General features: G+C 41.4%; 1 protein-coding gene across 12 annotated transcripts in view; it reads right to left on the bottom strand.

The window, feature by feature from the left end:
- The window catches only part of AAK1 (AP2 associated kinase 1), a 167,862-nt gene that overhangs the window by 80,472 nt on the left and 74,881 nt on the right, over positions 1 to 12,509 (bottom strand). For all 12 annotated transcript variants that reach the window (XM_069582949.1, XM_069582940.1, XM_069582943.1 and 9 more), the window contains exon 3: positions 11,470 to 11,588. In XM_069582949.1, coding sequence (XP_069439050.1) covers positions 11,470 to 11,588 — 119 coding nt within the window. The remainder of the gene's footprint in view (positions 1 to 11,469; positions 11,589 to 12,509) is intronic.

The raw sequence follows: 12,509 nt of genomic DNA, 5'->3' as shown, positions 1-12,509 counted from the left end.
TTGCCTATCTATATAAGTAAGCAACTAAAACGGACAGCAAAGAAATGCTGACATCTTCCACTCTTCCCTATGTCAACTTCTTCTACGAAGAAGTTATAGAAGATGGACCTTTGCCCCTGCTGCTGCTGCTGCTGCTAAGTCGCTTCAGTCGTGTCTGACTCTGTGCGACCCCAGAGACAGCAGCCCACCAGGCTCCCCCGTCCCTGGGAGTCTCCAGGCAAGAACACTGGAGTGGGTTTGCCCAATTCCACAGAAATGGAATGACACTGGATCGTAGGGAACTGAAAGCAGCTCTTTTGCTCCTTTCCTGTTTGCTCATTTGTGTTTCCCTCCAACTTTGAAAGAAACTAATTAACCTGTTGATTCTTTTCCCAGATTAAAAAAAAAAAAGAATTAAGTAGTTAAAGAATGACTAGCTCTCTATCCCCAACAGCCCCCTGAGCAGTCTTGCTGACAGATCACATGGCAAGATAACATCTGAAGAGTCAGCAGCCTGCACACAATGGAGAAAGATGCAGAACCCAACCTCCTGCCTTGATGATTCACTGAGATTCTCCCTTCTTCCCCCATCTTCCATCTTCTGCTTTATGAACTGTCATGGCTGACCAGAACCTTCAGAGTTGGTCTCGGGACATATTCTCCCCAGACTGTTGACCTTCTCCTCAGATTGTCAGCTTTTCTGATTAAAGCACCTTGCTTTTCTGTTTTGAAAATACTTATTTATTTGGCTGTGCCAGGTCTTAGTTGCAGCATGCAGGCTCTTTTAGTTGAGGCATGTGGGATCTAGTTCCCCAACCAGGGATCAAACCTGGGACCCTTGGACTGGGCGTACAGAGTCTTAGCCACTGGACCACCAGGGAAGTCCTTAAAACACCTTTCCTTTCTGTTGATACTTGCTTCTCAATTATTTGCCTTTGATAGATGGGGAAATAGTGGGAAAAGTGTCAGACTTTTTTTGGGGGGAGGGGTCTCCAAAAATCATTGCAGATGGTGACTGCAGCCATGAAATTAAAAGACACTTACTCCTTGGAAGAAAAGTTATGACCAACCTAGGTAGCATATTGAAAAGCAGAGACATTACTTTGCCAACAAAGGTCCGCCTAGTCAAGGCTATGGTTTTTCCTGTGGTCATGTATGGATGTGAGAGTTGGACTGTGAAGAAAGCTGACCGCCAAAGAATTGATGCTTTTGAACTGTGGTGTTGGAGAAGACTCCTGAGAGTCCCTTGGACTGCAAGGAAATCCAACCAGTACATTCTGAAGTAGATCAGCCCTGGGTGTTCTTTGGAAGGAATGATGCTGAAGCTGAAACTCCAGTACTTTGGCCCACCTCATGCAAAGAGTTGACTCACTGGAAAAGACTCTGATGCTGGGAGGGATTGGGGGCAGGAGGAGAAGGGGACGACAGAGGATGAGACGGCTGGATGGCATCATCGACTCGATGGACGTGAGTCTGAGTGAACTCTGGGCGTTGGTGATGGACAGGGAGCCTGGCGTGCTGCGATTCATGGGGTCACCAAGAGTCGGACATGACTGAGCGACTGAACTGAACTGAACTGAGCAGCCAAACCTGAATTTACTAACGAAAGTGGACCACAAATCTAAAAAATTCCTCAAAGAAAATACATGTGCAAATCTTCATGATGTTGGGTTAGTCAGTGATTCTTAGATTTGACACCTAAAGCATAAGCAATCAAAGAAAAAACAGATAAACTTCATTTCCTCAAAATTAAAAACTTTTGCGCTTCAAAGGATACTATCAAGAAAGTAAAAAGTGCAAAGAATGGAAGAAAAACTTGCAAATCATTCATCTCATAAGGGTCTAGTATCCATTTTATACAGATGACTATTATAAAACTCAACAATAAAAAGACAACCCAATGTTAAAATTGGCAAAGAATCAGAATAGATATTTCTCCAAAGAGCATATAAGAACATGGAAAGATGCTAAACACCATTAATTACTAGGAAAATGCAAAGCAAAATTATAAGATTATGATGTCATAACAACTAGAATGGCTGTAATAAAAACAGAAACAATAAAAAGTGTCAGCAAGGATAGGGAGGTTGGAACCTGCATACATTGCCAGTAGGAACGTAAACAGTGCTGCTTCTATGGAAAACTGCTTGGCATTTTCTCCAAAAGTTACCATTTTGCCTTGTAATTTTACCCCTAAGTATATATCCAAGAGAAATGAAATATTATGTTCACAAAAGCTTGTACACAGATGTCCGTAACAGCATTATTCATAATAGTCAAAGAGTGAAAAAAAAAACCCAAGTGTCCATCAGAATAAACAAAATGTGGTATATCCATACAAAGGATTCCCAGGTGGCTCAGTGGTAAGAACCTGCCTACCAATACAGGAGATGCAGGAGACATGGGTTTGACCCTTTGGCTGGGGAGATCCCCTGGAGGAGGAAATGACAACCCACTCTAGTATCCTTGCCTGAAAAACCCCATGGATAGAGGCGCCTGATGGATTACAGCCCATGGGATTGCAAAGAGTCAGACACGACTGAGCGACTGATCATGCATGCATGCATACCCATAAAACAGAACATCACACAGCCACTGTAAGGAATAAAGTACTGAAACGCTACAACATGGATAAACCTTGAAAACATTAAGCTAAGCGAGAAATGTCAGACACAAGGTCTTATTGTATGAGCCCTTTTATAAGAAATATGCAGAATAAGTAACAGAAAGCAGATTAATGGCTGCCAAGGACTGGGGGCAGGGGGAATGGAGAGTGACTGCTGGTGGGTGTGGGGTTTCCTTCCAGGGTGATGGGGAAAAAAATTCTGGAATCTGATACATGGTGATGGGTGAATGATATTGTAAGTAAAAAAGTCCCTGAGTTATACTTAAATTATATTTATATTTAAAGGGATGAATCATCTCAATTTACAAAGAAAAGTAGTATGACAAGATGGGAAAAAATAAAAATAAAATATACACTGGGGTAAAGAAAAAGAAAATAAGATCCTTTGACTAGCACTGATCTAAAGCAGTCAGACAGTCCATGCCTGAATCCCTGCTATAGCCTTTTGACCAGAAATTTTCCTAGATTAAGGTCACTTCCTCGGGCCTTCAGTCCATCTGCAAAGAGCCGTTGCTGTTGATCTTCTTTCAGTTCAGTTCAGTTGCTCAGTTGTGTCCGACTCTTTGCAACACCATGAATCGCAGCACGCCAGGCCTCCCTCAGTTCAGTTCAGTTCAGTCGCTCAGTTGTGTCCAACTCTTTGCGACCCCATGAATTGCAGCACGCCAGGCCTCCCTGTCCATCACCAACTCCCGGAGTTCACTCAGACTCATGTCCATTGAGTCAGTGATGCCATCCAGCCATCTCATCCTCTGTCGTCCCCTTCTCCTCCTGCTCCCAATCCCTCCCAGCATTAGAGTCTTTTCCAATGAGTCAACTCTTCACATGCCTCCCTGTCCATCACCAACTCCTGGAGTTTACCCAAACTCACATCCATCGAGTCAGTGATGCCATTCAGCCATCTCATCCTCTGTTGTCCCCTTCTCCTCCTGCCCCCAATCCCTCCCAGCATCAGGGTCTTTTCCAGTGAGTCAACTCTTTTCATGAGGTGGCCAAAGTATTGGAGTTTCAACTTCAGCATCAGTCCTTCCAATGAACACCCAGGACTGATCTGCTTTAGGATGGACTGGTTGGATCTTCTTGCAGTCCAAGGGACTCTCAAGAGTCTTCTCCAACACTACTTTACATCCAGCTAAAAACTTCCACCATCTGATTCTGGACGGTCTTCTTCAGAACAAAAAGAACAAGCTGAGTCTATTTTTTCACTTTCCAAACAACTGAAATATTATTATTTAGACTTATTATTATTGAAATATTATTATTTAGAAAAAACTTGGAAGTTTTTTTCTTCTCTAGGTTAAACACACCCACTTTCTTTGACATGGTTTTTAGTCACACCACCATTTTGGCTGCTCCCACATTTAAACACTTCATTTTGTCTATATCCTTTCTGTAAGACTGTCCCCAAGGAATGCATGAAATAATGCAGGCCTGGTCTGACTCATGAAGAGCAGACCAGCACTGTCACTCTCTATTAATTCTATTAATGCAACTAAAAATTATATTCCCTTTGGGGGGCATCCACATCATGATATACAATCATATCAAGTTAACTGACCACTAAAACTTTTAAGTCTTTTTCTATTTGTGCTGCTTTTAATCTCTACCTTCCCAGAACTGTGCGTGTAGGGTTGGTTAGAACAAAATAAAAATCCAAGTATATGACCTTACCTTGCTATTTCATCTCATTATAATCAGTCCATTGCTCCAATTTTAAGGATAATTTTGATCCTAGTTCTATCATCCAAAGCAGTTTTTATATTGTCCAACTTTACACTAGGCACACAATTGATAGATGTGTCTTCTACTTCTTTAGAGTAGAAGTTATTTATTAAATGTAAAATAACAAAGTTAATGGTAAGCTGTTTTTTTCTTAGAAAGTTCTCTCTGAACTAACAGCACATCACTGATCAGAAACCATTACAAACAGCAGCAATGACACTCAGCATCCAGCCTAGACTCTACATCTTGCTCACAGGTCTCTGGTGAATGCCTTTCTCCAAATGACACAGTCCACAGTCACTGGATCTACGGCACTCCCATGAGCTCTCTATCCAAAAACCTTCCCAAAGGAAGACATGATAGCCCAAGGCTTGTCCTTACTCAACCTGAAGGCTCTTTGGATCCTTGCTTACTCATCTAAGTGACTATAAAACAGCTTAAAATTTAATTAAAAAATGAGCAACACATTAATGTTCAAAAACCAAAACATAGCAGACAAGTATTTTCAAATCCAGTCCCCATCTCCTTCAGGGAACCCTCCCCTTTCTCTCCCTTCTTCCCTTCTGCCGTTCCTCTTTCTCTTCCATCCTTCCAGTGTTTTCTCAAGTAAATTCAAACAATATGTATTATATACACATATAACTCAGAGAGGTAGGGCTGAGCCTCTATTGGATAGAAGTTGGAGTCTAGTATGGGTTAAAAATATTGCACAGGACTTTTGATTAAAAGTAGTAGCGAACTGTTTCAAAAGTTGAATGCATGTATTTATCTCTGCTTCCTTCACACGCCTTACTAAATGATGTAAAGTATTTATTTTTAGAAATGAATGAAGTAATTTATTTTTGGCTGCACTGGGTCTTCCTAGTTGCGAGTGAGCTTTCTCTAGCTGCAGTGAGTGGGCTTCTCATTGCAGTGGCTTCTCTAGTTGCGGACAGGAGCTCTAGAGAGCATGGGCGTCAGTGGTCGTGGCTCGCAGGCTTAGCTGCTCCACAGCATGTGGAATCTTCCCAGACCAGGGATGGAACCTCTGTCCCCTGCTTTGGCAGGTAGAGTCCTGTCCACGGTACCACCAGGGAAATCCAAGCATTTAATCTTTAAAAAGGCGTAAACAGAAGACTTCTGCTTCTGGGAAGGTGAAGTAGATGTACTTTTCCCTTTCCTCCTGCTAAGTACACTTAAATATTTTGTACATAAAACTGAATTTTAAAAAACTGACTTAATAACAAAAGTCTGAAATGTTGACTAGAAGGCAGACTGAATAGGAACTTTGGGACCCAAGGAACAACATAGTGGTGAGCTGCCTGGGTGTTCTTTTTGCCGTATGTTTCCCCGACCGAAAACTGAAGAAGCCAGCAAACTGAAAACACCAATGGGTGCAGACCTAAAAAATCTGCCCTTTCCAGACAGACACAGAAAAGGGGAAACCCAGTAAGAGAGAACTCATAGAAACTAACTGCTCTATGCCAGCCAAGAGCCATGGAAAAAACCAGTAGCCCTGACCCAGCCATGCCAATAAAGACCAAAGGGAGAGCCTAGTCTTCCAACCTCACTAGTCTGCAACAAATCCCTCCAACCTTCCCTTCCGGGTAGGCAGTGTCAGGAGAGGGCTTTCCCTTCTGGGTAGGCAGTGTCAGGAGGGCTGAGTCAGGACCTTCAGCTCTGAGGTCCTGGGAGAGGAGGCCAAGCAGAGTCAAGACTTCCACAATCACCAAGTGGCAACAAGGCCAAATCCCACCACCATGGTATCAATGGAAGCCATAGGGGGATAGTAGCAAGGCACTCCCACTCCCGAGCCAGGGAAGGATTGGAGGAAGCCTAATAGGAAACTGGAACTTCTACCCCAATCCAGTTATAATGAGAAGCACTTTCTGGGGTGAAAACAGAGGCCCCACAGGAAACCTGAACTTCTACCTCCACCTAGTAGTAACAAGAGGGCACTTTCCAAGTCCCATCAATCCTCCGCCAGAGCAGAAACCAGTCAGAACAGGAGGTTGACAGAAGATTCCGAAGCTCACAGCACAATATGAAAGTGTTGATATTGTCTGTCATACCAAGAACTAGGAAGATCGCAAGCTATGCGGAAAACAGACAGCAGTCAATAGATGCCACAATGAAGGTGACCAAGAAGACAGATTTGGGCTTCTCTGATAGCTCAGTTGGTAAACAATCCACCTGCAATGCAGGAGACCCCAGCTCAATTCCTGGGCCAGGAAGATCTGCTGGAGAAGGGACAGGCTACCCACTCCAGTATCCTTGGGCTTCCCTTGTGGCTCAGCTGGTAAAGAATCCACCTGCAATGTGGGAGACCTGGGTTCGATCCCTGGGTTGGGAAGATCCCCTGGAGAAGGGAAAGGCTACCCACTCCAGTATCCTGGCCTGGAGAATTCCATGAACTGTATAGTCCATGGGGTCACAAAGAGTCGGACACGACTGAGTGACTTTCACTTCAAAAAGACAGAATCATCCAGTTATGATTAAGCAGTTATGACAAAAACACTTAAACCAGCAATTAAGGAAGGACATGCTTGAAACAAATGAACAAACAGAAAGCCTCAGCAAAGAAACAGGAAGTGTCATCAAAAACCCAGAAAACCTAAAGAACCACCAAATGGAAATTTTAGAACTGAAAAATTCAATAACCAAAGCAAAAAGCACAATGGATGGGCATCAGCAGAATGGAAGGGAGAGAGCAAAGAATCAGTGAACTGAAAGATGAAACAACAGGAATTACCCAGTATGAACCAAAGATAGCAAACAGATTGAAGGGGGGGAAAAAAAGGACAAAATTAATATGCTCAAGAACAAACTGATATAAATAAATGATTGAATAAATAATTAAATGAGTGAGATGTGCAGTAAGGTTAGAAAAGGAAGTTAAAGAGAAACATATCAGAAAGGAAAAAATAAAACTGCCTCTATTTGTCAATGACATTGGTGGCCTACATAGAAAATCCTAAAGATTGGAGAAAAAATTCATAGAACCAATAAACAAGGTCAGCAAGGTTACAAGATACAAAATAAACACATAAAAATCAACTGATTTTCTACCTCCTAGCAGTAAAAATGTGGGCACTGGAATTAATTATCCCATACCATTTATACTCACTCAAAACAAAAACCAAAACCAAGGTATAAATCTCACAACACATACAAGGCCTGTATGCTGAAAACTACACAATGTTGATGAAAGAAATCAAGGATGCAAATAAATGGAGAGAGGTGCCATATTCATTTACTGGAATACTAAACAGAGAAAAGATGTCATTTCTCCCCAAACTGATATATTAGTTTAATGAAATTCTTACCAAAATTATAGCAGAACATTCTATAGATATAGATAAGATTATTCTAAAATTTATGTGAAAAGACAAAAGAATGAGAATAATTAAGAAATAATTTTCAGAAAAAAAAGAAGTAGGAGGAATCAGTCTGATTGCAAGACTTATTATAAAGCTATAGTAATCAAGGCTGTGTGGTGCTGGTAGATAAACAGACACATAGATTAACGGAATAGAACAGAAAATAGAGAAATGTCTGGAGATCAGCTCTCACAAATAAGCCCAACTGATTTTTTACAAGAACACTCAACGAAGGAAAGATCACCTTTCAACAAATGAACACCCACAAACAATAAAATAAACTTCACCCTAAGTCTCATGCCTTACATAAAGTTAACTCAAAATGGCTCACAGACTTAAATGCAAAATGTAAACACTCACAGAAAAGAGTAAATAAATAAAATCTTCAGGACTGAGAGCCAGGCAGAGTTCTTAGAAGTTACACCAAAACACAATCCCCCAAAGGAGAAACTAATAAACTGGACTTCATCAAAATCCAAAACAAAACAAAACCAAAAAGAAGGTCTTAGACATTAAAAAGCCTGATATATAAAAAATGCAACAGTTTGGTTGAATATAAAGTTGAGAAAATTTGCTGGAAAGTAGAAGGATAAGACAAAGAAATGAAAAATAGAAGGAAGAAAACAGAAAGTCAGAAAATCAGTTCAGGAGAACTAACATCCAAATACTGGTAGTAAAAGAAGACAGAAAAGGAAAGCATCAAATGAGATGAACGGAAATTCTCCCCACACAAGGATATGAGTTTGTAGACTGAATGAGACCACCAAACAACAAACATATAAAATTTAAAAATGCACCCACCAAGATATATCAGCAATCAATTTTGTAACACTGTAAGCAAAGAAGAATTTACAAATTTCTAGGGAGAGAAAATGGGTCACAGCCGAAGGACAAGGTATTAGAATGACTTTGGATTTCCCAAACTCAACAATGAAGCTAAAATACAGTAGAGCAATGCTTTCAATATCTCAATGATACTATTTCCAATCCAGACTTTTATATGCACTCTATCACATGTGTGAATGTAAAACAAAGATACTTCCAGACCTGCAAGTTATCAAAAACTGACCTACAATACATCAGGAAGCTCCTGGAGGACAAGTTCCACCAAAAGGAGAAAGCAGAGCGGAAAAGAGGAGGCGACAAGTCCGACAAGAAAGAGAAGCAAAAGGAATGGCTAGAAAATTCCAAGACAAGACGGCGAACTGTCCTAAAGAGCAGCCGACGCAGATTTCATCACGTTTGAAGACTGAGAGATTTCCTCAGGAAGATGAAACAAAACATGTTCAGAAGTACTTTTAAAAGGAACAACTAGGGGGAGAGTTTGAAACTGTGCAAAAGTACACAGAAAACTGAGATTTAAAAAACCTAAAACAACAAACAAAAAAAAGACAATGATTAATTCCAGTGGGGAGAAAAAAAAGAAAGCGATAGTCATCATAGTTCACTTAGAAGATTTGGCAAAAACAATGTTTTCTTACATAATAATGTAAAAACTAATATTAACATAAATGACAGATTGCCAAACTTATGGCTATTTTGGAAGAATGGGAATGAGAATAATGAAAGTGTTTGGAGGGAAGGGCATGTAGGGAATGAAAGAAAGCCAACTTTTTACTTTCCATAATATGTATTGCCTAAAACAGAGTGGGGGAAGAACAATTAGCAATATCAGTTTGTTACTTAGAAATATATCAAACGGATCCACTAAAAGTGGTGGTCTCTGGGACCCTGCAATGGCATAGGAGGACCCCTCAGAGAATTGCTTGATGTTTTTTGTAATAAGCTTACTCCAATTATTTGAGTGTTCAAGTTTTGGAAAAATATAAACTAAAAAATCAAATTCTCATTGCTAATACACGGCTGCCACAGAATGGAACCATATAATTTAATTCCAAATCAGGTCCATTAATGTATGAGCTCCTAAGGGGCCCACGACTTCTTAGCTCCTTTACTCCAGCAACTGCCTAGCACAAAATAAGCCCTCCAAACTTGCTTCTGAATGAGTGGGAGAAAGTTAAAGAGTAGGATTAACTCTAACACCTGAAGATGAATGAGAAAGGCATTTTGGGCAGAGAAGAGAGCAGAAGCAAAGATGGGAAGTGGAGTGTGAGAGCTGAGCAAGGAAAAGGGGAGATGGGGGGAGGAGGAACAGCATCCGGAAAACACTGGATGGAGAAAGGGAAACAGAGTAGCAGGGCTGTTGGGCCAAGTGGCAGGGGCCGGGAGGACACTGGCGCTTGAGGACAGATCCACACGGGCCCTGATTAGATGTCTATCAGCTTTGGGGGGAGGCGGGGGGGTTTGCTTGCTTTGCAATGATGACAGCAACATTTATTTCTGTCAACAGTTTCTTCCAAAATAGTTTCAGCTTTCTGGAATCTACATATTACCAGGCTCTCTAAAACCCTGAGCTGTACCACTTGTTACTCTACAAGTAGCCACTGAAAGGGCAATCGCACAATGGCAAGCAAAGCCTGGGAGAATCCCCACGTTGCCACTCTCACCCATTTTCTGGACCTCTTTCTTAATGCACTTACCAAGAGCATTAAAATGCATGGCACAAAGGAGCCTTCCCCCCTAGGTGACATGTGCACCTGCTACGATCATTATTCATATATTCATTTCATCCAAAGTTTAAGCAGTTCCTTTATGCTAGGCAATGTACTGGAATACAAAGTCTCTGGTTTCAAATAACTTACTTTCTAAATTACTTATAAAATAACATGATAAGGAACATAACTGACACAAACCAAAGTACTGAGGAAACACAAAGGCATAATAAAGGACTACCCAGATTTCTCAAATGTGTAATGTCAAACACAAGTGAAAGAAAGCAAATACTCCAACAAACTCCCATATATGCATCACTCTGCTGGTGCAATAACCAATTCATTGCCAATCTTGTTTCTCTTCTAAACCCACTCATTTAATTTCAAGAAATCACATTATTTCATCCACAAATATTTCATCAAATATCTAACAGATGGGGTCTCTTTCTTGAAACACAAGAGGAACCTAAATCCTGAAAACTGAGGATTTAAGAAGTGAGATATAATTAATATATAAAAGGCACAGATTTTAAGGTGCCCAGCTGAGGTCTGACAATTGTGCAGCCATAACCACTACCCACAGGATACAGAACAATGTCTGTGGCCCAGAAAGCTCCCATACACCTCTTTCTAGTGAGTTTCTCACAACCAGATAGCCACTTTCTGACCTCTATTACCAGGGATCACTTTTGCTTATTCTTAACCTTTTATAAATGGAATCAGAGTATGTATAAGTAAGCATTTCTAGGCAAAAAAAGAAAAAGGAGAAGCATTCTGGGGGGAAGGACGACATGGACAAAATACAAAGATGTGGAAGGCTCCGTCATCATTCATAGAGTGATGAAGGACTTGAGGGCTGAAAACTAGGACTGGTAGCTGATAGATGATAAGACTACAAGAAGAGATTCGTTGGCAACCTCTGATCTCTGTGACTATTAATAATTCTGAGAACCAAGCTGTTAAGTATGTTTTTCCCAGTGCCTCAAACTATTTCTCTGATCTGAAAATTGGTCAGTTCTCTCAATATGCTTCTACTCCTCAACTCTCCAGCTGAGAATGACTGATGCAGGAGCAACACCCTATACCCCTTGGCTGTTCACTCTCATCTTGGGCGAGGCCTTACTGTCATCTCAGGTAAGGAAAGAAGCACCCCCTGGGGCTTTCTTATGAGAGGGCATAGTCCCTCCCCAACATTTGAACAAGTGGGCCCAAATCTGATGGGCAACCTTACCATTATCTGGATTTCTCTCTTGCACACCTGGAGATCATGCTCGTTGTTGACAAACATGCGTTTCAAGGCACATTTCATTCCATTGCTTGTCCTCACCAGAAACACGATGGCAAATCCACCTGGGAGAGAAGCACACACACAAACTCTTGTAAGTCATGTTGTAGAAGTCAGTCGAATGGCCATGTGGCTGCAGGCTGCTGATGTCACTGCTAATGGTTCTGATGCCATGGTCAGCTAGGCCTAGGGCTGGTCTGACACAAAATGTGTTCTTAAGATTCTGGGATTCAGAGGTATCAGTTGTGGGATAGGGTAGCAAGAATCAGAAAAACTGTTCCTAAACTCCTATCTTAAAAAAAAAAAAAAAAACAGGAGAACAATAGATAAACAGATGAACGAACAGATGAAAAAAAAGAACCAACTACATTCCACCTGCTCTCCTGGGCACTCTGTCATCGTGAACTCACTCAGTCGTGTCCGACTCTTTGTGACCCCATGGTCTGCAGCCCACCAGGCTCCTCCATCCATGGAACTTTCTAGGCAAGGGCACTGGAGTGGGTTGCCATTTCCTTCTCCAAGGGATCTTCCCAACCCAGGGATCGAACCCGGGTATCCTGCATTGCGGGCAGATGCTTTACCGTCTGAGCCACCAGGGAATCACTCCCCTGGGCACTCTGAGCTCTTGTTAATTCATACCACAATCCTATGAAGCCAGGTGATATTCTTCCCTGTACGACAACAGTTACTCACTGAAGAAAACAGAGGCTCAAAGAGATTAGATTCAACCAAGGACTTCTTTAAAAGAAAGAAAGAAAACAAAAAAACACCTAAGTCCAATACTTAAACAGAGAGGCTTGGAAATTATTTCTAAAACTGTTCTAAGATAGCTGGCAATCAATTTCGAGAATCTCCTTCCCTTCCTTTCTTCTCATCCCTCCTCACCTCATCCCCTGACTAATCAACAATACACTTGGAGGATTACTTCTGCCCTCCCTACCTCATGGGCTGTTGAGAAGACACGGTCACAGTTAGGAAAGAGCTAC

Source organism: Ovis canadensis, chromosome 3 (assembly GCF_042477335.2).
Source record: "Ovis canadensis isolate MfBH-ARS-UI-01 breed Bighorn chromosome 3, ARS-UI_OviCan_v2, whole genome shotgun sequence".
Classification (NCBI taxonomy): Eukaryota; Metazoa; Chordata; class Mammalia; order Artiodactyla; family Bovidae; genus Ovis; species Ovis canadensis.
This window is presented reverse-complemented; position numbering and strand designations above follow the sequence as displayed.